This window comes from Pangasianodon hypophthalmus, chromosome 4 (genome assembly GCF_027358585.1).
Source record: "Pangasianodon hypophthalmus isolate fPanHyp1 chromosome 4, fPanHyp1.pri, whole genome shotgun sequence".
Taxonomy (NCBI): Eukaryota; Metazoa; Chordata; class Actinopteri; order Siluriformes; family Pangasiidae; genus Pangasianodon; species Pangasianodon hypophthalmus.
The window spans coordinates 5,592,428-5,620,239 of NC_069713.1; the positions used below are offsets into that span (position 1 = coordinate 5,592,428).

The 27,812-nt window shown below is 39.1% G+C and overlaps 1 protein-coding gene across 2 annotated transcripts; it reads right to left on the minus strand.

Annotated features, from left to right (window-relative positions):
- Positions 1-4,848: 4,848 nt before the first annotated feature.
- On the minus strand, positions 4,849-26,528 carry LOC113547258 (SUN domain-containing ossification factor). Of its 2 annotated transcripts, XM_026947505.3 has the most exons (24): positions 26,229-26,528; positions 22,385-22,508; positions 20,996-21,115; positions 20,592-20,797; positions 19,412-19,513; positions 18,348-18,459; positions 17,855-17,966; positions 17,564-17,685; positions 16,714-16,781; positions 16,228-16,335; positions 14,785-14,890; positions 14,266-14,286; positions 13,268-13,323; positions 13,091-13,173; positions 12,910-12,975; positions 12,348-12,425; positions 10,640-10,724; positions 9,007-10,329; positions 8,682-8,769; positions 7,908-8,012; positions 7,632-7,789; positions 7,442-7,530; positions 6,931-6,986; positions 4,849-6,760 (listed from the first exon to the last, which is right to left on the minus strand). In XM_026947505.3, the coding sequence occupies exons 1-24, from the start codon at positions 26,282-26,284 to the stop codon at positions 6,290-6,292; spliced, it is 3,915 nt and encodes a 1,304-aa protein (XP_026803306.3). In that variant the 5' UTR covers positions 26,285-26,528; the 3' UTR covers positions 4,849-6,289. The 2 variants fall into 2 exon arrangements, with proteins under 2 accessions (XP_026803306.3, XP_026803307.3); XM_026947506.3 differs by lacking the exon at positions 14,266-14,286 and having other exon boundaries at positions 5,476-6,760.
- Positions 26,529-27,812: the final 1,284 nt, after the last annotated feature.

Here is a 27,812-nt window from a genome sequence, read left to right on the forward strand (position 1 = left end):
AATTATTACAAATATAAATGGGCAGATCCAAATTGTCCAAAAGGCCATTGTTTGGAGTGTGAGGAAGCAAATTAAACTAAAAAAAAAGATTTTTCACAGTACATCATTTTTTCCAAGAAATATGGTCATTTTTATTTGCACAAACAAGGAAAGCGCCCCCAGATAGTAGTGGGTCACTACCTGAACCTACTCTTCAAATTTTATGGTGACAGCTCAATCCTAACCCTGTCAAGCTCCACCTCCTTAGAACTGATTGACATGTGGTGGCCATATTGTTTATAAATCTCAACATATTTTTGAAAATTATTAAGGTTTACTCTGCTGAGTAGTTTGACACCAAATTAGTGAATTGGCAAAAATCCTAGGACTAAAAGTTAGCAAAACTTCGCAACTTAGCAAAAAACCTGATGAAAAGTGGGTGGAGCTAAATGGTTCTTGAGGCTTTTTTGTTTAGGAGAATCAGTGGAAAAAAGTTGAAAAAAGAAAAAAGAAAAAATTTAGTTTGTAGGTTACAGTTAATGAGATAGGGATCAAAATGTAAAACGCTGTGCTATAGCACCACCACTGGGCTGATCAGGCTCATCTCACTTCCATGTAGCGGGAGGGAGTACTACCTGTTGACCAAATTTCATGTCTCTACGACTTACAGTTTAGTCTGTACAGTTTGTTTAGAAGAAGAAGAAGAAGAAAGATAAATCCTAACAATTATAATAGGGTTCCAGCACACCCCTAATATTTCTTTTTTTTTTTTTTTAATATAACTTCCCCATTGCTTAATGTTTTTTTGCCTGAAATTATAGAATAACTTGCATAAATCCCTACCATTAAAGTACTTTTGCATTGCTTGAGTATGGGTTTGACTACATTAGCATTTTTGTCTTTACCAGACTATTAGTGAAAATGCATGTGAAACATGTCATGGATGTGGTTTGTAACTCACACACTCATGAGAGCAGGCTAAATCTTCTCTAAAATGGGTAGTTTTAATGTGTGTTTTTTCCATAATGCCTCAGAAGAGAAGAATATGCTGTCATGCTAAAGTCCTGGGCTTTTTTTTTTTTTTTGGGTGTGTTTTATTTTTCAGCACCATGAACACACATGTTTTGTATAGACTATAAATTCTTATCTGCTGCATAGTGGTGCACTCATGTCTCACTCAGAGAACTAAAGCCTCACACCCAATGCCCTATATGTGGTTCATGTGTACACTTTTTGGCTTGAATTGTATTTATGCTGCTTGCCTTGTGCAGTGTGTTCATGATATCTAGGAATACTTCAAAATATTTTGAATATTTTGTGTAGGCTATATTGTGTAGCCTAGGTCTGTCATCTGCCATTTGCATACCAACATAGCCCATTATTGCTTGTTTTAAACCTAATAATCTGGATTTGCTGCTTATCTTCCCCATAAACACTAAAAATGTCAGGGTACTATGAAATGTTGAGAACAAAATGCTCAATAAGAAGAAAATGTAGCTTGTCTATTGTTTACAAACAATTGTGGGACAAAAATCTGCCTTACAGTTGACACTGCTTACATATATTTTTGTACCAAATGAGCTCCATTTATTTATTTTGCTGCAATGTCCACAGTTTTCTCTTGCTATTTTTTGTTTGCTGTTTGTTTTGATAAATTTAGGCATTTCCTCCTGTTGCTAGACTATGCTTTCTTTTGGAGTTGCAAGCTTTACTGTCAAAGTCTGGCAAGATGAGATTAACTTTGCTGTCTTTATTGCTATACTAAAAACACTTAGAAACTGTAGCGAAACTGTAAAACTGTATTTTACTGAAAAAACATTACATTTAAACAACAACAATAACATTTACTTTTGTTTCCTTTTTATATAGCTTATTTACTCTTGATAGTTTTAACCTGGAATTATAGAATTACTTGAAAAGCTTCACATTATAATACTTTTGCATTATTTAAGTGTAGATATGACACTTCACACTGAAGATCTGTATTTTAGTGTAAACTATCTGGCTATTAGTGAAAATGTAAATTTAACATACTTGGGTTTCAAGGATGCCCAAGAAAGAAACAAATAAAGACTGGTGATAAAACAATAACTCAGCTGACTAAATATGTATGACATCATGAGAGATCAGCCAATGAAAATGACTGAGTAAGTCTTACGAAAACATTCAACTTACAGTTAACCGAAAGTGTGCCGAAAATACTGTAGTTAAATCCAGCCACAATTCATGCAATAAAGGTTAAAACTGCATTCTGTTACCTAAGAACTTTTATGATTTTTGTAAATTAGAAGACAAAAATAGGCAACAGAAAGTAGAGGATTTTCTTGGTAATTATGTTTTGCATTATCTTTATGCAATAGGACTGCTTTATATATATGTGTGTGTGTTATATATATACAGTCAGGTCCATAAATATTGGGACAGTGACACAGTTTTGGTAATTTTGCCTCTGTACACCACCACAGTGGATTTGAAACGAAGCAGTCAAGATGTGACTGAAGCGTAGACTTTCAGCTTTAATTCAAGGGGTTTAACAAAAATATTGCATTAACCCTTTAGGAATTACAGACATTTTTTACAGAGTTCCTCCATTTTCACAGGCTCAAAAGTAATGGGACAAACTAATATAATCATAAATATTAGGATTATTTTTATTACTTGGAGGTAAATCCTTTGCAGTCAATGACTACCTGAAGTCTGGACCCCATGGACATCACCAAATGCTGAGTTTCCTCCCTTGAGATGATTTGCCAGGTCTTTACTGCAGCCATCTTCAGTTGCTGCTTGTTTGTGGGTCTTTCTGCCTTCAGATTTGTCTTCAGTAAGTGAAAAGCAGCTCAGTTGGGTTGAGGTCAGGTGACTGACTCGGCCATTTAAGAACATTTAATTTCCAAGCTCTTGGGCTGCTTTCACAGTATGTTTTGGGTTGTTATCCGTCTGTACTGTGAAGCGCTGTCCTATCAGTTTTGCAGCATTTGACTGAATCTGAGCAGAAAGTATAGCTCTGTACACTTCAGAATTCATCCTGCTACTTCTGTCAGCAGTCACATCATCAATAAACCCCAGTGACCCAGTTCCATTGGCAGCCAAACATGCCCATGCCATAACACTGCCTCCACATGTTTGACGGATGATGTGGTATGCTTTGGATCATGAGCCCTTCCTTTCCTTCTCCATACTTTTCTCTTCCCATCATTCTGGTACAAGTTAATCTTGCATCAGAACTGGTCAGGCTTTTTTTTTTTTTAGAGGTTTTTTAGCAAAGTCTAATCTGGCTTTTGTGTTCTTGAGTGTTACCAGCGGTTTGCATCTTGAGGTAAACCGTCTGTATTTACATTCATGAAGGTGGCTCTTGATTGTAGACTTTGACAATGATAGGCCTACCTCCTCCAGAGTGTTCCTGACTTGGCTAGATGTTGTGAAGGGGTTGTTCTTCAATAAGAAAAGAATTCTGTCATCATTCACTTTAGTTGTTTTCTGTGGTCTCCCAGGCCTTTTGGTGTTGCTGAGCTCGCCAGTGCATTCCTTCTTTTTAAGAATGTACCAAATTGTTGATTTGGCCCTCCTAAAGTTTCTGCTATCTCTCTGATAGGTCTGTTTTGTTTTTCAACCTAATGATGGCCTCCTTCACTTGCATCAACACCTCTTTGGACGGCATATTGAGAGTTCCCATGAACAGCTACCAAATGCAAATTCAACACTTGGAATCAGCTCCAGACCTTTTATCTCCTTAATTTATCATGATATAAGGAGGAAACAGGCCACAGCTGGCCATGAAACTGCTTATCAGTCAATTGTCCCATTACTTTTGAGCCTGTGAAAATGGAGAAACTCTGTAAAAAATGGCTGTAATTCCTAAACAGTTAATGCAATATTTTTCTTGAAGCCGTTGAATTAAAGCTGAAAGTCTACGCTTCAGTCACATCTTGACTGCTTCATTTCAAATCCACTGTGGTGGTGTACAGAGGCAAAATTACCAAAACTGTGTCACTATCCCAATATATATGGACCTGACTGTATATATATATATATATATATATATATATATATATATATGGCACCAAGACGTTAGCAGCAGATCCTTTAAGTCCTGTAAGTTGCGAGGTGAGGCCTCAGTGTATCGAACTTCTTGTTTGTCCAGCACATCCCACAGATGCTCAATCGGATTGAGATCTGGGGAATTTGGAGGCCAAGTCAACACCCTTCAACCCTTTGTCATGTTCCTCAAACCATTCCTGAACAATTTTTGTAGTGTGGCAGGGAGCATTATCCTGCTGAAAGAGGCCACTGCCATTAGGGAATACCGTTGCCATAAAGGGGTGCACTTGGTCTGCAACAATGTTTAGGTAGGTGGTGTGTGTCAAAATAGCATCCACATGAATAGCAGGACAGCAGAACATTGCCCAGAGCATCACACTGCCTCTGCCGGCTTTCCTTCTTCCCATAGTGCATCCCGGTGCCATCTCTTCCCCAGGTATGTGATGTACACGCACCCGGCCATCCACATGTTGTAAAAGAAAATGTGATTCATCAGACCAGGCCACCTTCCATTGCTCCATGGTCCAGTTGTAGCAAAAGTGAGACAAACCACACCTTTTATTATCCTCTATCAGCACACTTTTTACTTTGATCTGCTTGACCTGGCATGCTTCTGCACAAACTGAGAAAACATTGCCTTTCTCATGTTGTTGACTTAGGGGAGAGCTATAGGCAACAGGAAGTAAAGCAATATCTTCGTAATGATCTTTTGCATTATCATTGTCATTATGCAAAAAGACTGCTTAACGCTATATGGCCAAAAGTATGTGGACACCTGACTGTAACTCCCAGGTGTGGGTCTTCCTGAAACTGTTGCCGCAAAGCTGGAAGCACACATAAAAATAGGGCCTTTGTATTCTGTAGCATTACAATTTCCCTTCACTGGAACTAAGAGGTCCAGACCTGTTCCAGCATGACAATGCCCCTGTGCACAAAACGAGCTCCATGAAGACATGGTGTGTGAAGGTTGGAGTGCAAGAACTCGAGTGTCCTGCACAGAGCCCTGACCTCAACCCCACTGAACACCGACTGCACCCCAAGCCTCCTCGTCCCAACATCAGTGCCTGACCTCACTAATGCTCTTGTGGCTGAATGAACACAAATCCCCACAGCCACGCTCCAAAATCTAGTGGAAAGCCTTCCAGAAGAGTGGAGCTTATTATAACAGCAAAGTAGGACCAACTCAATATTAATGTCCATGGCATAGTGCAGCTACAGTATATTTAAGCAATATCACACAAACATGAGTGCTGCTGTTCTCCATCTCATTACGGCTGTGATTTGGCTATAGGTACATTATATTTACTAGTCTATGACTGAATGTGCATTACCTGCTTTACCTCCAGCATCATTTCCAGTCTTCCATTTCTTGTACAGAAGTGATTTATGAATTTTCTGTTGCACTTGAGTGGTATGTAATGACATTCATTCCACAGTCATCCCTTTATGGAAAGTGAAATACACTACAATTATTATACTGGTTTTATTTTTCGAGAATTAGTGATTTTTTTTCTGAAAATTCACTTTAATTCACTGTAGTTAGTTTTAGTGTCCCTATTCTTGTTTGATGGCTGTGCTCAGGAATGGGAAGTCTGTTTCTTTCCTGTGTTCCACAGTTTAATACAGCCCAGACATTTTTTTATGGCATTTGGCAGATGCCCTTATTCAGAGCGACTTACATTCATCTCATTTTATTCATTTGAGCAGATGAGGGTTAAGGGCCTTGCTCAAATTCCCAGCAGTGGCAGCTTGGCAGTGCTGGGATTTGAACTCACGACCGTCCGGTCAGAACTCCAACTAACAATTGCAAAAAGAATAATAAGCAATGACTCAGAGTAAAAACATAGTTTCTGATTCGTTTTTTTTTTTATATAAAAAAAAATAGCAACATTTTGCAATTAATGATGAAATAATATGCTTCTGACTGAGTCACACCAAAATTTAAACTCTAAAACTCTTAAAAACCCACAGTAAGCATAAGTAAGCCTTACCAATTTAAAATCTTTGCAAATGATTTTTTCCGTCTTAAAACAGCAGTGTATTAGGACATTTTAAATCATGTTTTAGTCGTGATTTTGACTTCGACTGATTCTTCTCTGCTAGGCAGATGATGATCGATGATTGTCCCAGTGTCCACAACCCTGTGGGCATATTTCCTACATCCACAGAATAACCATATTACCACAGGTTACCACATATTAAAGCTACCAGTTTCGCCTACCTAGTAGCTACCAATCAGCAGTGGCTACAGATATCAGCATCATTAGCACTGTCAGTCAAAATTGTTCTTTCTAGGAAGCAATGGGACTCCTGGCCTGTTCGTGCTCAGCTCTGTGGAGCCTGTGATTAAGCCATGCAGGGTGAATTTAGGCGCGACCGGCGGGCCGTTACACTCCACAGGCTGAAGAAGCTGCTTGAGTACCGTGCTCCTCTTTTTCAAGCGGCTCCTCTTTTTTGAGCGGTTCTTTGGAGCAGGCAGAGAATCACAGAGGCGGCTGCAGGAGGCGATACCGCAGAACGAAGGCTCGTCTGATTGGGAGGAGTCTTCAGAGCTTCCCTCTGATGAAGATTCTCTAAAGGAGAAAGGAGGAGGGCCTGGGCTACAAGGAGGCAGCTTTAAGTCCAGATTGTGAGGACGGTGGTGGTTACACTGCAATCCTCCATTGGGGACTGATAGGGTGGAGAGTAGTGTGGGAGTTATCGTCTGTGGCTTTCTGCCGGATTTCATTTTACAACGCTTTTTCTGGAAGGAGAGAGACAGAGCATTTGTTCATCTGAAAATTTTTTTCATCCATCAATGTGGTACAAAGAACTTGCAACAGGACATAAATAATTAGCCTGATGTATAAGGTTTATGCAGTTGATTGTATTTGAGTCCTAATTAATTAGGAATGGGAAAAAAAGCCTTAATACCTTTTTACTCCCAGTTGAATTCCTCCGAGTTTCTACATTATATGCTTCACTTGGACCTGAAAAAACATGAAATGTTACTGACATGAACATGTAAAGAAGGAATGACCAATTGCATGATCAAGTCGAGGAAATAAATGACAAGATTTCTAGCAATGTGGCCTAGTGTCAGGACAAAATCTGATTCATAACAATCTTTTCTTACTTCTACTCCTCTCAACACATCTAACAGACATAAAATTGCATCTATACTCTGTTCCTGAAATGGTTCTTGCTAATAAGGGTTTGTCAAAAAAAAAAATACTCTATTAGTGAAGTCAGTATTCAGAAATGTTCTTTTTCACAGAAGAGGAAAAATCATAAATACACTGGGCAGTGTGCCGCCCAGTCCCATCTTTTGATTACCCAGAAACTTAATTAAAGTAATTTAATGATGTATGCCAATTTAGTCAGCTATCAAAACCTTCTTGGCATTGGTAATGCTATCATGCTTGAAAATGTATCGCAGTTCTACCTTCAGTAGTTGCGATTTGCAATGATGATTGTGAAAATGGATAGGATGCTCTTCGCTTTGGGTTCACATCCTCATAACCAGGGGAATCTCTGAAAATCAACAGGATGTCTGGATTAGACAAAAATCAAAGCCAGCTCCAGTAAAACACATTTAAACATTTTAGTAAATCTGTGCGAGTACCGAGGCTCACCTGTCTGGGCAGCAGTAGCTGTAGGAGTCTGGTATGGATGTGCCAGGTTCTGTCGAGAGATTCTCAGCTGACATGCGACAGTAATTAACACAGATGACGATGCAGATGAGCAAGCCGAGGACCACAGACAGCAGCAGGTAGCTGTGCCTGTCAGAGACCTGCACAACACAGCAGCATTCACACAGCAATAGTTTACTGACCAACATAAAATGTAACCTATACTGTTCAAACACATTGACATATACAGTAGTTTTGGTAAGGGCAGTGGGTCGATACCTCTCTCTGTAGCTGGCTCACTTGCACTGACAGGTTAAGAACGAGCTGAGTCACATTCTCCAGCTGCCTCTGCAGTACCTGTATAGACTCGGTCTGTTTCTGATCCTACAGGGGGACAAGAAAAGATCAGATTAATAACATGCTGTCCTGGCTTCCCAGTCAAGCCCACTGAACCTTTAACATGGCTGATGATCAGTCAGTGTCTGATGAAAACCAGGTTGCAGATTCGGGTTGTAGCATTGAACCTTTTTAAGACCCGGTCCACTATTTTGCTGGAAAAATATCACAAATTATTATATATAAGATGAAACATGTTATTGCTTTTGCCTGTCAGTAATTATGTAGGTGCTCTATGGCAGTTTTGTTAGCATTAGCATTAGTAATGTAGCTTCTGTTTAGCATGTTGTAACTCATAAATTGTTGTTTCTTCCTAGGACAACTGATTCAGAGTGCAAAATTCAGTCCAGCTCAGGCTCAACAGTAATCTTAAAATGCATCACGTCTTGGTTCCAGACCATCCGCATTTTGGTGTTGAAACAACTGACTGCTGTGGTATAAATAATAAGGAATAAAATACTTTGTGACATGCGGTCAAAGGAAAATAATCAACTTTGTATGGTAACTCCATACATCATACCACCCCATCATTGATAATGCTCCTGTAACAACCTGCCCCCTAATGTTTTATTCCTTATATCCTATTTCGTAACCTACCTCCATTAGATACATTATAGAGCAAAAGAGCAGCAAGATAAAGTTATTAATTTTGCTGACCTGTTCTTCAGCCATCCTTGAAGTGTTCTGGAGTTTAATGATAGTTTTGTTGAAAGCCTTCTGCATCTCCTCCATCTGTTTTCGATATCTGAGAAAAGGACAAACCAACCAAAAAAAAAAAACGAGTGTGGTTAAAATCAAACGGAAGGAGACCAGCCGTTGTCCTCCATATCTGGAATTTCCTTGCTCAAATACATCTCTTTCAGCTCATGAGCAGGCCCAAGCTCTAGTTGTGACCTGGGTAGAAAATATCTAATAATAAATGATGATAATATAGTTTGTTATTGATATCACTGTAAGAATGGCCAGTAAGACCAGTAATCACCTCTGACTGAGCTGTTCCAGGTAACGGCCGCTCAGTGACATGTTCACCTCCAGGGCTTTGATCCGGTTGTTTAGCCTCATGAAGACTGACTCCTTCTGGTTGGAGCCATGGATCGGTGCCTCAGTGGAGCTAGGGATTTCAGCATAGAAGTCAGAGGAAGATGGCTGCCCTGACTGGCCATTACTATATGTTCCTGATTGAATGTTGCCACTGTTGCCTCCAAAGACAGCTTCTTCTACCAGCTCCTCACTTTTAGGTTCTGTGACAACTGAAGCCACCTCTAAATGTTCTGTTACAGGAGCAGCTGTCGTTGTTACATCAGGAGTTGCACTCTTGCTTATGGTTGGTTGGACAAAAGACTGATCTGTGGACGTTGACAGAGGGGTAAATGTTGCCTGATCCATGGTGCTGGTCATCATACTAGGTGTCAAGGTGTTCTTTTCAGTGGTAGATTTCTCTACTGCAGATAGAGACATCTGGACATGATCCATCTCATCACTTTCGGTGGTTAAAACTGGTATGGATGTCAGTTCCAGGTTACAGGTGAGAATGGGAGTATTTTTGCTCTCCACTGGTTTATCTCTGCTCTTCTCTTTAAGCTTCAAATCAGAACTCTCAACAGCCGAAGGGTCCAGAAAATCCACAACATGAGTGGCTCTAGAGGCAACGTTGTCAGGGTATGTAAGTGTTACCAGGGCTGAAGTAAGACTTGGTGCAAGATCCAGAGAAGCAGCTTCAGGCCCATGTTCACTTTCAGGAAAAGATGGAACAACCACAACAGAAGCTTCCATTGAAGAGGTTGTTTCGACAGTCCAGGTGTGGAGCATTTGCATCAGGGATGATGAGATTGCGACTGGGACTGAGGTTTCTCTTTTGTGTAGAGTGCTGGGTTGAGAATGTGATTCTTGAGATTTCTTTTTTGTCTTCTTCCTCTGACGAGCTGGAAAGGGAACGCAGCTCTGCAGGAGGTACTCTCTAAGTGAAAGAGCACAAGAACAAGAGTCAGGAGTGTGCTCCCAACATTCCTTCACTCCTGAGTACTGCTGATCCTCTGGAGCCTTCGCTGTCTCCTTCTCTGCCTCCTCTGGTATAGAGCGGGAGGACTTGCCTGGTTCAACCGACTCATCCTCAGGTAGCAACGTAACAATCTGATCTTCTGTGTTTGGTGTGGTCCCTACAGGATCTGGAGCTAACAGTGTTGCAGTCTCTGAGAGTGAGGCGGTGGGTAAAGGAGCTGTCGGATCTGCATCTCTATGCTGTGTCACTGACGGGGTCTCGGTGACCTTTTTCAATTCATCCTGGTCTGCTTCCAAACTCTCCATTCTGAATTATACAAGAAAACAAAAATAAAGGAATAGTTTACTCCAAACATAAGTCTCAACAACAAATGAAACCTGGCAAAAACTGAAGAGCATGAGACCATCTCTTGCATACTGTTAACTGTACCTGGTCTTTTGTTCTCATTAGCAAATAGCTACATTCAGTCATGTACTAAACAATCCAGTAAGCAATGCAACTTTGGGTAGTTCTATTGGTTATAAAATCTGGTTATTTTGTGTCCAATATTTTCACTAGTAACTCGAATTTTCTGTGAATTATGAAATGTTTTGAACAATTCTTTTCAAGTACTTACGTAATCTTGGATGAGGTTGGGGAGACTGTCTGAACTGGAGTTCCTGATGTGTCCGTCAAATTTAAATGCAGGGAGGAATAATTGCCTGTTGAAGACAGTGTAAAAATTAAGCCGACTAATTACCAATTCCTTCTCAGATTGTTTGTTCAATGTGCAACCTGTACATTTAAAGTTTTAAATCTTATCTGCAATGGGCCAGTGTGGTTGCAGGGTTTTTTATTCCAACCAAGCTGGGGGCACACTTGATTCCACTTGTTTAATTCAGGGGTTTTCAATCTTTAAGGACCTGCGCTCCCCCTCCATTTGTCTAATTTCACTTGCACCACCCACCCCACAACATCCAAAGTAATACATGATAACACCCTTGACATAATACTTAGTATGCATATAGTGCGCATAACATACAGTCAGGTCTGGAAGTATTTAGACAATGGCAGAGTTTTTGTGATTTTGCCTTTATACATCACCACAATGGATTTGAAATAAAACAATCAAGACGTGATCGAAGTGTAGACTTTCAGCTTTATTTTAAGAGGTTCCACAAAAATATGGCATTTACCATTCAGGAATTACAGCCATTTTAAGCAAAGTACCTCCATTTTCAGGGGCTCAAAGGTATTTGGACAAAGTCACATAATTGTAAATATAACCATAATTTTAATACATGGATGAAAATCCTTTGCAGTCAATGACTGCCTGAAGTCTGGAGCCCATGTTCTCAAAACTCAAATTCTGAGTTTCCTCCCATCGTTTGTTTTTGGTTGGTTAAGCCTGATTCTTTACGGTGAAAAAAATTAAGTGGCTTATCTTTGGTGTTTGGTTTGCAAGTGTCTTATCTGTTTCACAGGTTTCAAACTCTCATTTGCAAGCACCTCAGAACATACAACACACTGCGGACATGGTTTGCTATTTAGTGTGATGTATTTTATGCACTGTTCATCATACTTCCGTCGTTCTGATGTACTGGCGTTTTGTTTTTTCAGCTATCCTCTTCTGCGTGGAGGGCTCATCGCCATCACTGGGGTGAAGACGTACGGTCTCAGTTGGGGATTCTACTTGTTTTTTGTCAGTTGGTTCAACAGTTTCACCATCACTGGTATTCTTAATTTTTGCAAGCCACCAGTCCATTTTGTTTTTTTTTTTGTTGTTATTTACTGCTCGAACACTCAACCACTACCAAATCTCTTGTTACCATCGCAGCCAATGAGGGTATGTAAAGGTTGCCTGATTAGCTCAATAGTCTTGCTGGGGGGACTAGTCAGATCGTCCCCTAGTGCATAACAAAAGATTTGCTAGCAATGACAGCTTTACATTCACAGCTGGGTCAATCTTCTTAATTCACTTAAGTGTGTCCCACGGAATCTTCCCACAGGTTGAAAACCCCTGGTTTAACTAACGGAGATTGGTCTTCAAAATACTAACGGGTACAGCTCATACTTTACACTTTTGCCAAACATATTCTCAGTTTCCATGAAGAAATGCATGACAGTAGGTACTATGCTGTCTGTTAGTCTGTTGTACCCCTTTCTGTAAACAAACGGGAGATGCAACCCTAATTTCATTGTACTTGTGCTTATACTATTATTTGGCTGGAATAAAACCTGCAGCCACACCAGCCCTTTGCAGGTAAAACCGGAAAAGCCCTGGTGTATATCGTTGTTCAAGCATCTGTAGCTGCAGGATTGTGTGTGTGTGTGTAAAGAATTACCTCCACTCTGAGCTCCATCTTCTGGATTTCCACCCAACACATTAGCAGCAATATTGTTCACCATGTTAAGAATAGCATCTGTAAATGAATACATGACAATTCAGTGCTTAATAGCTCTAGCAATCATGTCAAAATGCCTACAATGGTTCATAGTAGACATTCTTTCGTGGCTAAAACCTAACATACCTCATGTGTATTAACCTCATCATAGATTAAATTAGACATAATATATTAGGTTTTCTGCTAAAACCCTTAGTTAAAAAAAGCTGAAATACTACGGGGCAGCACGATAGGGCAGCAGTTAATTTTCAATCCTGAACTTGTGTTACTGTCTGTGTGGATTCTCACATGTTCTCCCCTTGTCCATGTGGGTTTTTCCCCACCTCCCAAAAATATGCTGCTAGGTGTGAATGTGGGTGTGTGGTGCACTGCAATGGATGCTGTCCCATTCAGGGTGTATTCTCGCCTCTTGCCCAGTGCTCTCCACGACCATGACCAGGATAAAGTGCTTACTGAAGATAAGTGAATAAATAAATGAATGAAATAATACACTGGAACTCACCCTTGGCAGACCCAATCAGATTTTTTGAAGATTTGTCATCGGATGGAACATATCCAGGAGGATAATCTGCAGGTTTAAGAGCAGAATGAAAATCGCAAGACAGCATTACTACAAAAGACCAGTGGAAATATAAGATATAGACAGAAATGGTCTCCTGACTATTTCAAAAGCCGATTCTCACCATCGTCCTCATCCTGAAAGTTGAGTCTCTCAGAGGGCTCAGAATTCAGCTCGTACTCCTCCATCATGCTTGTGCCAAAAACTCTTAATACACAAAAAAGCGATACGCAGAGACTTTAAAGCTTCAGGGTAAGATATACATGATAACATTTTAGAGAAAGGCTCGTATTTTGTTTACCTGAGCAGGCTGAGAGGACAGAAGTGCTCAGACCCAAAGTGTGACAACAGCTCCACCTACAGTCAGACGGAAATGTAACAACAAAAAGAAGCATTATAGCACTTTGAAGGAAAAAAAATAGACTTTTCACGTTCATATTACTAAATAAGATCAAAATTGGTAAAGCTGATATGGAGATTAGTTGGTTAAAATGTTATATTATGGGAAATTTCTCTCAGGCACTGTGATGAATGTGCATTGCAACAAGCCTGTTAGAATGATGATCATCTGACTCGGATAATCAAAAGAAGACAGTGGAAAATAAAAAAAAATAATAAAAAATCAAATACCATTCACCATGTAGTACATTGACTTAACCAGACATCTCAGACATCTTTATATGTGAATCTAATAACACAAAGCAAGTGAGAGCAAGTGTAGCATTCAGGTTTGTTAGTTGGAGTTAACTGAAAAGAGCACACACTTTAACCTTGCCTAGAACATGAAGAAATTAGCTGGGTTATGTTTAAACACAAGCCCTCCCAGCTCACACATCCAAACAACACACAAAGACAGGTTTTCTACTGGGCCTCTGAAGCAAAGCCATCAGCAGATGTTGCTACTGAGTTTGTGTGTAGAAGTAGATTGAGACGTTTGCCTGGACAATGGATATGTAGTTAGCCCCTTATTGGTGTTATTTTACATATACTACAATAAAAGGGGTCATAATTTAATTAATATTCACATAGGTTGTCTCAACAGCATGTAAGTTTAAATGCTCGAGATTATTTTGACCCACACCACCTAGCACTGAGCTGCACAAGTTTAGAACCTCATCTGGAAAATAAATTCTGCACATAATCCTCTGCTAGAAGTGTCTAGACGTGCTCTAATCTGAAGGTGTGGTGCAATCAATAATCCACTGAGGTTCCACTGTGACTGACAACACTGTAGTACAGAGCACCATTAATTTCTTCACCCAGTCATTCAAGCACATCTGAGTAAAAGAGGGAGCTAACCTTAATGTACTTGGTGAACATCTGACGCAGAAGAGAAAACACAGAATTACAGGAAAAAGACAGAAAAAGTTGAGAAAATAGTTTGCTCACAATTCATGATAAATCTGAACTGGTTCTTTAGAATCAGAATTTTTTTCATTACAGAAAAACAAGAAATCAATAAAACAAGAGACAGACAGAAAAAAACATAAGACAAACAAAAAGAAAGAAAGCAATGGTGACAGCAGCAGCAAAAATTCTCACTGCATACTCTGGAATAGAAAAAGTCAACAAGCAGAACCAGTCCTTAAAGGCCTTCACGCAAAACATTACTGTATTAACTTTCAGACAAGCAATGGGCAAAATTTATACACGACTCATTCATTCATTTTCACAATTATTTTTATCCAGATAGGACTGAAACAGGATACAAATCAAGCACACAGCTGAGCCATAAGAACCTTTTGCTTAATGGTTCTCTGGCAGTCCTGGGATTTGACTTGCTTTAGCACAGAGAACAAGTGGATCTTCCTCACATACCTTGACATATTTTGCATATAAATGCTCGTCCAGTGGAAAACTCTGGACCGTGCGCTCGTCCCGGGCATGAAAGGTCCCAAGCTTGGCCCATTTGTTGGTTGGATATCTGTGGACAAACCAGAATGTTTATTTGCACCCATTCCCACAATACATTTAAGGTGAACCGTAATTATACAGCAATGCAAGAATTGTATACCTAAATTAACAAAGAAAAGATTTGTTAATGTGTAATGGATGCACCGGTATAAACGATTAGTAATAACCAAGTGGAAAGATTGTGGATTTCTTGACAAACAAAACAAACTTAGTACTACAGTTAGGCTTAAAAACATCTGGGTTGACACACTGTATACTAGCTAACTGAAATACAGCCTTACATTTAGCTTCAATGCCTCTATATTTTCTCTCTTCACTGAGAAATCTCAACACCACCACCTATACCATTTACCAGTCCTACCAGCATTGTCCTCAGTAAGCAGTAAGTCCAATTTCTTAATGTTGCTGGGACACTGACTGTTGTTAAGTAACAATGAAAAACTTCAGACATCACAATTTAGCAGTGTACATGCATAAGCCTGGAAGTCAGCAAGGAGTATTTTCTCCACTTATCTACAGGGCTTTATCAATTCTACTAAAGTCCAGACTTACTACCACAGAAAAGGCTCATAATTGGTTTTGAAATTTTGTTAGCACGCATTTCCTCACCAGCCTCACTTTTTTCTCTCTTTTGAAGCTAATAAGACAAAAAAAAAAAACACACAACTTGTCTCATTACCAAGAAACTACAAAATGTAACCTCCTCTATCCTGAAGACTTTCCTGACTTGTGTCAGAAAAACTGGAGACTGCTTCCATAAATGCTAAATAAACGTCTCCTCACGAAAAAGTTCCATTTATCTGGAACATTTGCTATGTAACTGCCTGTGTACGCTGTTTCTATAGAAAAGATAATGTTTTAGAACGAGTGCATTAACATAAACCTGTGACTTGCAGCTGCACTACTGTCAAAGCTGCTGCTGTAGAAAATTAATCAACACCTTCTGACCAATCAGAATCAAACAGGCAAAGGCATTATGATATATTAATGAGTAAGGTGAAAAAATACTTAGCACTTAATGGGAATTGCCCACAACACCACACAAATGCTGAAAGCAGGGATATTTGGAGTATTTTGCTTCACACTTGTTCTTCCTGTAGCTATTCCATTGCTGTACTATATCTAGACCAGAACACTCTTATACAAACTGCATGCATGGGTGATAATGATGATTACAAGTGACAATATGGAAAATTAAAAATGACTGCTGTGTCAAAAAAATGTCAAGAAACATATATATGACTTCGTACCCCAAAGGTCAGAGGCATGACTAGCAAGAACTAAGCAAAAAAAAAAATCTCAGCATGTCACACACATCTAACAAACCAAACATTCTCATGCTCTGACCTGTCACTGATTGAGACTAGAAAGTCTTTGGGGGTCGAGGAGAAGAGCTCAAAATTGGCAATGTCCAGCTGCTTCACCTGAATGGGCTGACACAATTCAATGACAAACCTGGAGGTGCACACAGAGGAACAGAATGGGTGAACTTGAAGAAAAGGCGGATATGATTGTTGGGTGAGGAAGAGGTGTGATGGAGAGAGGAGGAGGAGAAAAAGAAAACAGGAAGAAATATCAGAGTGAGGGATAAGTTGTAAGTATGCTCAGTGTTTGTCTTTAACCTGTATTATAAACTTTATTATCTAATAACCTGTTACTGAGAACAATAAAATGAGTCACCTAACTGATTTTTTTTTTTTTTTTTTTTTTTTTTACTTTAAAAGAACGGTTTCTGAGATTTACACCTATAATAATTGGATGAATGTGGTCCTAATACTTATATACAGTGTTCTTCATAAGCAGCACAAACAGTGAATTTTGGGCTTGGCTTACCATATCTTATTGCTGCAGGGGTTCAGCATGTAAACATCTACATTCTCCATCAGGATGGCCGAAGTGCTCTAAAAAAAAAATTGATTAAAAAGGTCAATAAGTATCATCCTGGCTCGAGAATTTCCAAAATGCATTGCTGAGATAAGAGATTGCTGTGCTGAAGAGAAACTGTGCTGTTTAGTAATGTCTACCATGTATAACCTTGATTATGATTGGCCAGAAGGTCTGGATTAATTTTCTTTAACAACAACTTGGAAAGTAGTGCCAGCTGAAAGGCAAATAACAGGCTTATATTAATGGCCTCGCTAAAGGAACAACTGTAGCTTTGATGGAAGGAGTCTCCAGCGTCAGCACTTTGTAACCTGTTTTCCAACACAAACATTTTTTTGTCTTGTTAACGTGAAGAGAGAGAAAAAGAGAGGCTGGTGAGGGGAGGGTACAACTGCTATAATGTACGTGACACCAGGAGCTAACTTTGTTCCTTTGTTTCACAACATTAATTGCAACTTTAAATGGACAAGATGTTCAATGTGCATTCATTAATAAATTAAAAATTCTAACTGTTGGCAGCTGCTGTGGTACAAGGGGAATAATACACTTGTTATTATATGAAAATAATCACCTTTGGGCAGCCATAGTAAATCAGCCTCATCACACTACCTATTTGTTGATTATTTTCCTATAACAGCATGCTCGTGCTGTGTTTTACTGCTCACATATTTTACCCCTTTAATCTGTGTGTAGCTGCTCACAGTTATTGCCCAAATTGCTCAAAGTTGCTCCAAGTTATTTTATGTCATTGCTTTTCAGTTCAAAACAACACAAAAAAACCCTAAGCTGGTTTAGGTACCTTTGCTTCAGGATTAGAAGCCAGGATCTTAGCGCCACATTCCACAGAGGCATAGTTTGTGGTTTTCTGCACTTTCTTAACAGCACTAGAGCCCCCTTGAAAGGACGTGTGCGTGGTTTGACCTTGTGGAGTCGAGATAAAACACAAAACATCAGCATACTTAGTAATGAGCTCTACACATCATCAAAAGAGCAAACTTCTAGGAAATAGATCAGATAATCTTATCAGTAACGTGCAGCAAATCCATGATAAAGCAGGTACGCTCACTGTTAACTGAGCACAGTGTCTTACTTTTTTCATTCTCCACCTCCATCATTATCTTCTTCCACTCATCAAAAGTAGGAATGTCTTCTGCGTCTTTGCTGGGAAGAGCTGGATCTGTTTCTGTTGATACTGGAACGCTCTGTTGAATATTGCAATAGAGATGGCCTGTTTACCCACACTGCACTGAAAATGGCAGGACTGACATTATAAACCAACGTTTAGTTTGTGGTGATGGATTCAAAGTGTGTTCAATAACAGTCACAGCCAATTGCAAAAATTTACCTGAAAAAAATGGGAACATATTTTATTATTATCGTGCTTCTACCTGTAGAAGGAATAATGGGGATAGTTTGACTAAAAATGTTTACAAGAAAGCAAGCTGGGATGATCTTGTAGCGTGGCTTTTATGTTACGTTCTGTTAATGTGTTTTACTCTGTCTAGTGTGTTATGCAATCTAAGCATTTTTGGGGTAAACCTCTGTATCTAGGTAGAATTTCTCATGTTCCTCGTAACACTTACCTGTTCTTTCAGCATGCTGGAGGCATTGGTTCCCTGACTCGCCCGGCCTAAACTTGCCTTCGCACTCTTTCCTTTTGCAGATGTGCTGCTGTTCTCCAAAACCATGGGAAGACTATTATAATACATGGAGAGAAATGAAAACAAGGGCCTGGTTAAACAAATACTGTAAACAAAATATCTATTTAAATGAGTCAACTACTTTCTTTACATTACATAGTGCTACTGTATGTGGTAGAGAATAGATTCCAGTTTTAACATTAGCATTTTGCCTGAGCTGCTTATTAAAACATGTTTACAATAGACCTCATTTATGAATGAATTTATTCGTAAATCATTTATGAGAGAATTTCCACAAGAGTTGTAGTATTCATGAAAATCCAGTTAGTTTGGAAAAACATACACATCCTATGTTCCTGAGCTTGTGTAATTTATACATTCAGATAGTAGTGGCACCCTGTAAAAGGAGTAAGAATTATTGTGAGTCTGTGGTAATTGATGTGCTGCAGTGGCTGAGCTGCATTACTAGAAAATTTAGAGAAGGTTTAGGAGACACTCTTTCACTGTATAATCATCATTTTGTTCATTTTCAGCTCCCTGTAAGCTTTGCCTTTTATGAGCATCACTAAATGCAAATCAGCTGCACTGGGAATTTTACAGCTGATTGGCCTCTATCAAAATATTAATGCAAGTACGAAGAAAATCAGCAAACCTTTGGTAAATCTCGCGGGATATGTTTGTTTGGTTTAGCCTGTGAGAACAATTACACACATTACACTTTTACTAAATGATTAATGAGGCCCAGAGTGAGGATTAAATGGTGAGGATATATTATGTAATATAATTTACAAGCCCACGTGTCATGACTTGGGTTAATCACCATTAAACCAATCACAGACAGATGGAGCAACCCACTGCTATTTCACAAGACCTGCGTAAACCTGCAAAATCTCACTGTGGTGGCTCAGAACACTGCACATTTTGGGGTTTTTCCTGCTACAGTTCAGCTCATGGCGAACTGGGTAATGAGGTAATGAGTTATGCTTGATGTAAGGCGTCTGACGCACCTGTTGAGGTCTGAATCAAATGAAGGGTTTTCTCCTGCATCACAGGCAGCGGTGGGGGAGACAGGACTGACAGGAGAGGAAGAGCAGGAGTCATCACCGTCACTGAAGAGAAAGAAAGCACAATGAACATGAGGCAAAACTCAGAAGTGTCACTTAGAAGTTAACTCACAGGTCTAATCCACAAGTTTGTATACTGTTATGTGGGTAAATGTGTGTAAGTGGTGCCCTTCCAAACAAAATTTTTTCAACTCTTTTTGTTAGACAACTGAGGAGGACTTAAAATTTAGGGAATCTGTTTTTGCATTAAAGTTATCATGTCAGGTTGATTAAATCTGAAACAGCCAACTCAATGGACAGATTTCTGGATTCAAAGGTGTTCACATAAATTCTAAACAAATACAGCCCCTCCCTTCAATCTTCCCTCCATGTACACACCTCCAAAACAAATGCATGTGGTGCTTAGGCTAAAACACCTGAAAGCTGGTATAGGAGGCGGAGCTTTCTGAATTGACTGACAATATACTGTAACTGACAAACGTGTAGAGATGCCTCCTCCTGATTGGCTGAATGTTAGTCGTCCTCAATAGATTTTTTTTTTACCCGCAGAACTCAGGGCACCATGAAGAACAGTGTTTCGCTTCTCAGCAGCTATTTTAATGAATCTGCTGAAATAAGAGGAGATACGTCACCAAACACACCTCACAGCTGCAGGATCCCCAGTTTGATCCTGAGCTCGGGTTACTGTCTGTGTGGAGAGTTGTATGTTTTCCCCACATCCATGTTGGGCTACAGATCAGGAGGTTGAGAGTTCAAATCCCAGTACTGCCAAGCTGCCATTGCTGGGCCATTAGGTTGTATAAATGACATAAATGTAAGTAGCTCTGGATAAATGTGTCTGCCAAATGCTATAAAAGTAAATGCATGGTATGCCTGGGATAGCCTATGCATCCACCGGGACCCTCACCAGGGAAAAAGCACTTACTGAAAATAAATGAACATTGAATATTACAATAAATGTTCTACAATCTAAAAAAGGTGTGAAATTTGGTCTTCTGACTGTCAGATCCTTCTCAGGTGAAAGAACAGATGATAAAAGCTCAGTCCCTAAAATATAATCAGACAAGAAAGATGTTCTTGGTACTACATAGTAACGTTATGCACTGTTTTACAAGCCTCTGACCTGCATGCACTTGGTCCGGGTGAGACAGTAGCACTGGGGGACAGCTCCTCAGAGACATGAACAGTCTCACTCTCAGTTACAGATGCAGCAGGAAGAGGGGAGACATGTGAGTTCTGAGAGCCAGCATCATCATCAGGGGTAATGGAAGACTCTGGATCATGCTCGAGTATCGTCGCCTCCGCTGGGACCTCGTCCACCTGAAAATCCTGAAGAAGATCAGATTTATTAACATAATTCAGGATGAACAGTGAGTAGGTCTGCTTGCAATGAAAGAGAAGGCATTAATTATAGCAATGGCATGCAGAAAAGCTGAAACAAGAAACATTTTGTTACAGGAAAACTACAACATTATCATATTTACATTTACAAAAAGTATGTAAATGTAAAACAGAGTATGGGAGTACCTTATCAGTTGTCTTTTCATTGTCTTGCAGTGTGGTTTCCTGAGTCTGTGGCTCGTCTGTTGTGTCTGTCTGTGTTTCATGTCCTACAGGGTAAACTGCAGGAGAGTCCTCTACGAGATCCTGTTTAACAACCACATGACAGCATTAACACGTCAGGGCAATGATCATATAACTCACACAGAGATCTGTACAGATAGTGTAGATGCTCCATCTAAAATCTTTATTTGTTACTGTGAGGTTTTCTGCAAAGAGAGATGTTTATTATTCAACATTTATGGAAGGAGTCTCCAGTGTCAGTGCTTTGTAACAGTAAGAGGTAAAGCTGTAAGTATGTGTATATTACAGCTTTACCTCTGATTGTAAAGTAGAATATGTCCTTTGAGCAGGGCTATTTTAATTAGCTTTGTAAGTGCAAAGAAGTAATTGTGAAACTAACTGTATAACAACTATGTCATGAAACATAAGGATGCTTTGCACTCATGTGCTCTATCAAGACTCAAAGACATTTCCATAGTCAACATGCATAAATATAAATTTTCACTATTTTACATATTACAGGCCGAGTTTGTTACATCCTACTATCATATAGAAGTTGTTGGAGAGCTGCGTTACATAATTAATGGTGATTTAATAATTACCTGTGAAAGATTAATAGTATTATATGCTAATTTTCTGCTTCTACAGAAACCACGTTTGCTAGCAATGCACTTAATGTTGGCCACAGCTGATGATAACTCTGTCTTGGAGACACAAGCAAAAGTCTCTTGGGATCATGCTCGTTTGCTGCACCACCTGCTGCTCCACCCGGGTGGCTTTACCTACCTCCCTGTTATTGACAGTGAATGGAAGACAAAAGATTGTAGTCTTCGCTTGTGGAAAGCCCTTAAGGTGTAAAAAAAAAAAAAAAATCTGATTTCCTTTAATTATTTGGCAAACAAAAACAATGAAAGGGCCAGTAAAAATTTACTCAAAGGCAAGCTCTAGCCCTGCTCTAATAATTTGCATGTTGGACCAGGATTTGTTTTAAGCAATTAAGTCTATTTTTATGAGATCACAAGCTGAGCTTATACGTCACACTCCATGTTAACTCATTTTATGCAACTGCTGAAAAAGATGATCAGTTTTAAATAGAAAAATGTCAAATTAATACTGTATGCCCCAAATACCAATCTATATAATCACAATGAGCCAGCCAACAAAAAATAAAATCATGATTTAAGTACAGGGGTAGAGATATAGATATTAGCTTCCCAGACAGAGATTAATGTTAAAACCAGAAGGAGAGTTGCAATTAACTGTGGCTTTAAGCTTCATAACGTTTTAAAATAAACTGGTGTAAATCTAAAAGCTGAACATGATTAAACCTACTATTTTAGGACAAGAGTGTACCTTGTCATTTGCTCTGTTCTCCTCGGACTCGTCCTGGTGATTGGGGACGTCCGATGCGGTCTGCGGCTGATTCTGTAGGTCGAGCTGATTCTGCTCTGAGCAGTGGCCATGATGAACAGGATGCCTGTGAACAAGCCGTAATGTTTATTTTAGCTATAATGCTAGATCACACTCTCGTTTTGCAGAGACACTCATTTAAAACCACTAGTGTTTTTTTCAGTATCATTCGAAGCATCACGGTTGAGCACAACTACAACGGTAACAGATATATTTGCCTTAAAGTGTTACTTGTTTCAGACCAGATGAGGAAAACACACTGCTTCTACACTTCAGATTAGTAGACATAATCACTACGAGTCACTATAGCACTCACAGTTACGAAGCACGTCAGCATGTGAAGCATTTTTCAGTCACAGACAAATTAACAGTAATTCTTAAATAAATAAACACATAAATGAATAAGCACTAATGCAGACATGAATGAATGAATGAATGAATGAGCACTAATCCCTAAATAAAAACATGAATGTATAGATGAATAATCAAACACTAATGCATGAATGAACGAAAACACTAATCCCTAAATAAACGCTAATGCATGAATGAGTGAATAACCACTAATATTTAAATAAACAGATATATAAATAAGTAAACACTAATACATTTATGAAAACAAATTCCTAAATAAATAAAAAACACTAAAACATTGATGAATGAATAAACACTAATCACTACACAAAGAAACAAACAAATATTGAATATTAATGAAAAAACATACATTAACATCCAATAAACATGAATCCCTAAACAAACAGTCACACACAAATACATGAATAAATAAATTAACGAAAAATATAAATCAATAAACATAAAAACTAATCCCTAAATAAACACACAAATAAATAAACACTAATATGTAAATGAATAAACACATAAATAAATAAACACTAATTTAAATATAAACGATCTAATATAAATGAACCCTTTGCGTAAGATACCTTTTTTAAGTTTCAAGACCCTCATGCTCCAAAATGTGGCTAATGTCTTGATATAAAATTGTGGCTACATCCCCCACCTCCTAACACACACTGATCAGGTTACAAGATTTTGCGGAACATAAAAATGTGATCCCTAACACACATACTGTAGGACATACAGTATATGGAAGATATTTTGGGCTCCTTATTGCCATAATATATGCAAATGAGCAGAATTCCATCAGACACAACGAGTTTTAAACACGTCGCACTGCTTTCTCATAATCAATAACTTTATTCTGGACGACTGTTTCAGTCATGCAGCGTGCAGCCAGGCAAGCACTAGCATTCAGTAAAGACATTACAGCCTCAAGCAGAACCTGAGACAACGTGTGCCACAGCTGGGCAGTCTAAATTACTCTCCCCAACACACACACACACACAGAGCTAAATCCCGAAGCTGCACATAATCTACATTCCACCCAGATGAATGCAGCTGCTGTCAAAAATCACCTGCTTTTCCACAAACAGTTGTTTTAAGGCTGTTGTGTAAGACAGGCGTGAAGTCCAAGTTGTCGTCACATGAAGCTTTACTCAAACACGTGTGTGCTACACACTGACCCTTGTCATGTTGGCCTGTGCCATAAACTATGTAATATCTGATCAAATTAATACGTAAGTTCAGAAATACGAGAGAAACGAATTCTTGCAGGTCAATTATGTGAAATCTAATAGATTAGGAGTAACATATAACTGTAAAGGAAATGGAATAGAGAGCTGCTCGATGCACGGGGGGCTAATAAGTTTAGTCACTGAATATGCAAGGCATGTCAGGACATGGGAAATGAGCACAGGGAGAAATGAGTATGATACAGCAGTGAGAAAATGTACAGTATGACCTTCTGACTAGCAATAAATGAACACGTTCAGATAAGATAATGGTTTGCTCTCAGCAGAACTCTTGTGGGTGAAACGATGTCTTTATACTCCATCAGTAAGATATAAGAGATACATGTATAGCTCAGTAAAATAATCATAACTATATGACATTGGTAGAGACATACTGACATCATCCTGTGAGCTTTATAACTCCATTATTACAGTAGAAATTATGTTAAAACTTATTTTTGTACCAATGACTTTACTTGTCCTTGTTTTAGCCTCAGTAAAAAAAAAAAAAATCTTACTGTCTATCCTCAAGACGTATTCAAGTATTCACAATATGATATTTTTACTTTATACCACAGCACTGTTAAATGCCCAATGCTGATTGATCAGAAGATGTTGATTAATTTTCTGTAACAGCAGCTCCATCAATAGTGCAGCTACAAATCACAGGTATATTAATACGCTCCTACTAATACATTATCGTTTCTATAGTAACAGCTAATTCGCAGGGACTTGTCTGGCAAACGCTATTATTTAACAAAGAAAAACATATTATCATTGATATGGTGAAGTCTTCTGTAAGGAGATGTTTATTTTTTTAACATTTATGGAAGGAGTCTTCAGCGTTGTAACAGTCAGAGATAAAGCTGTAACTATCTTCAGGATTAAAAAAAAGTTTCTCTGTATCATGACAAGCTGCGTTTTTTTTTTTGTCTTATTAATTTCGAGACAGAATAAAGAGAGGCTGGTGAGGGAACGACTGTTTATAGCTGCTTTGGCGTAATTGATAACAGAAACAAACCTGTTTCACTGTTGTTCCACAACATTAAATGTATAATTATGTAAAAGTAAAAATGGATAAAATTTATCACGTGTTGGTTTTTTCATTAATAAAAATTTTAATCTCTGACAAACTGCTGTGGTGTAAGATGAATAAAAACTTCTGGACGTGTTGTTAGAAGAAAAATCATCATCTTTAGAGCAAAAACAGTAAGTCTGTCTTTGATAATTATTTTCCTATAACACCCAGTTTTATTCATTACATATGGCTCACTCTTAAATAAAGTGACTCAGCAATTATATACCTAAAACAGTACATGTACCTGATTAAACAGCAAATAAACGTAGACCGTCCATGGTCCTACACGGACGCTATAAACATCTGCACTTCCCAAAACCCAGTCTCGCCCTGGCATCAGTGTTTATTCTCACCTGGATAGTGTAGATTTGTACCTAAGAGCTGCTGCTGTGATCATAAACACTGTCCTGTCTCTCATCCCAGGACACTTACTCCCAACGTACTCATACTGAACATCCTGTAAACACACTCAGTACGGTTTGTCTTTACTCTTCCACACATGTATACTGTAATGATGTATAAAAGACGAGCACGGGTTTCCTTTTGAGTCTCTCAGGCTTTCTTCCTCTTGTCGTCTCAGGGAGTTTTTCCTCGCCGCTCTTCACCTCTTGCTTGTTGATCTAAATCAGCATTCTGTAAATCTGCTTTGTAACACTGTACTGTATATTGTTTAAAAAAAGTGATATATAAATAGACACAAGGTACACACCTTTACACTTTCTGCTAAATATTTAACCATATGATATCAGCTGCCTCTGTGTTTTACAGCACAACAGTGTTTGTGTGTGATAAAAATTAACTAAGAACATAAATACCAAAATGAGTAAAATATCAAGAGCCAAATGTAGAAAGCTTTCTAGCCAACTAATTAGAGAGTTATCCTGCCTAAAGTAACAAAACTGAAAGATGATATTGAAATAAAATAGACTGGTGTAGCTAATAAACATGAAGGGTTAACACACAGCTACAGTCTCACTAGCTACACCATTAGGTCACATGCTAATAACAATACTAGTGCTAGCAGGTGTCAGAGAGAAGTAGTTTCCCTGTACCAGCTTCCCTGAAGCTCTGCTACATTAATATTGTATAATATAATGAGATAAATTCTTGTTTTGCTCACCGGGAACACAGTAACACGAGGCTCAGACAGAACAGTGCAGCTTTCAGCCTCTTCATTATCAGCTAAAAGTGCAGAGCAACATTGTTACGCGTCTCCGGAAGTGACGAGTTACAGAAGTTGCCACCAATATCCCGGAGTCCTGCTCTTCCACACGGTTTTAGGTTGTAAATTACAATGTCACAATGCCACAACGAGGCAGTTAAAGTGAGGAACTTAGCGTTAGCGTTAGCATTAGCAGCGTTACGTGGACAAATGAAGACAGCGCTTTCAGAGTTTCAGCTGACTGTCTGTGTACAGCTTCTCAGCCAATCAGAACAGCGCAAAGCCGTGACGTAGAGGGGGATCATTTTGAGCACGCCTGCTTCCTTAACCCTTTCACACCAGCAGTAAAGCTGCTGAAGTAGTACACAATGCTGTGTTGTGTATACTGTATATAGTGTACACTATATGGCCAAAGGTTTGTGGACACTTGATCATAACACTTATGTGTGTTTGTTGAACATCTCATTCCAGATTTATAAACCTTCTGGGAAGGCTTTCCACTAGATTTTAAACTGTGGCTGAGAGCATTAGTGAGGTCAGGTACTGATGTTGGGTGAGGAGGTCTGGGGTTCAGTCGGTGTTCCAGTTCATCCCAAAGGTGTTCAGTGGGGTTAAGGTTCAGGGCTCTGTGCAGGACACTCGAGTTCTTCCACTCCAACCTTCACACACCATGTCTTCATGGAGCTCACTTTGTGCACAGGGGCATCGTCATGCTGGAACAGGTTTGAGCCTCTTAGTTCCAGTGAAGGGAAATTGTAATGCTACAGCATACGAAAGCCCTATTCCTATTTGGGATTAAATGCACACGGAATAATTTCCTATATCGGAGGTCCTCCTCTGTGACTTTACGACTGTCCAGATCGACCATGTTGTTGTCTTTAATGTCTTCATCTGACAAAATTAAAGGCCAAATTACCTACTGTCTTTCGGCAAACTCAGCGCTCATCTGATCATTTTAATCCTGTCCGGATATACATGTGTGATTTTCTATGCAGATGTTGCCTCGGGTTGGAAAAAAATATGTTTAACTGCTGCAACTTGCGCATATCAGTGACCCTCCTACCAGATATAAAACACTTTCCAAGTCACAAAGAGAAAAATGGAAGCGTCTCGTATACTTTGTGATACTGTTTACTGTTATTTTCAAGTTGTTGCTGGAACTTTGGTTCTCTCTGGATGGAAATAAGAGCCAGCATCTCTACTCTACTCTACTCCAACGCCTCTTCAACTACTTGAACGCTATGTTGTGAATGAAGCGAGATCATAGAAACTCCTCATGTGGTAATTTTATTGCTGTTCAGATGCAAGAGTTTTATCACTTGAGGAGGCATGTAAAAAGTTTATCAGGGATAAACTAAAACAATATGAATAGGGCTAAAGACATACTATACAATTCTGTGCTTCTAGCTTTGTGACAACAGTTTGGGGAAGGCTCACACATGTCTGTGATGGTCAGGTGTACATATACTTTTGGTCATGTAGTTTATTTAATGCTGTACAGAAACTCCACCCAGACAACTACCCAAGGATCGAACCAGGGAG

Excerpts from the sequence above, each read along its gene's own strand:
- LOC113547258 (XM_026947505.3), bottom strand. The coding sequence starts at position 26,284 with ATGAAGAGGCTGAAAGCTGCACTGTTCTGTCTGAGCCTCGTGTTACTG. Across the intron at positions 14,891-16,227 it reads CTAGTCTCAATCAGTGACAG|ATATCCAACCAACAAATGGG; the intron begins GTCAGAGCATGA and ends GTTTGTCCACAG. Across the intron at positions 7,531-7,631 it reads AGCTACTGCTGCCCAGACAG|AGATTCCCCTGGTTATGAGG; the intron begins GTGAGCCTCGGT and ends GTTGATTTTCAG.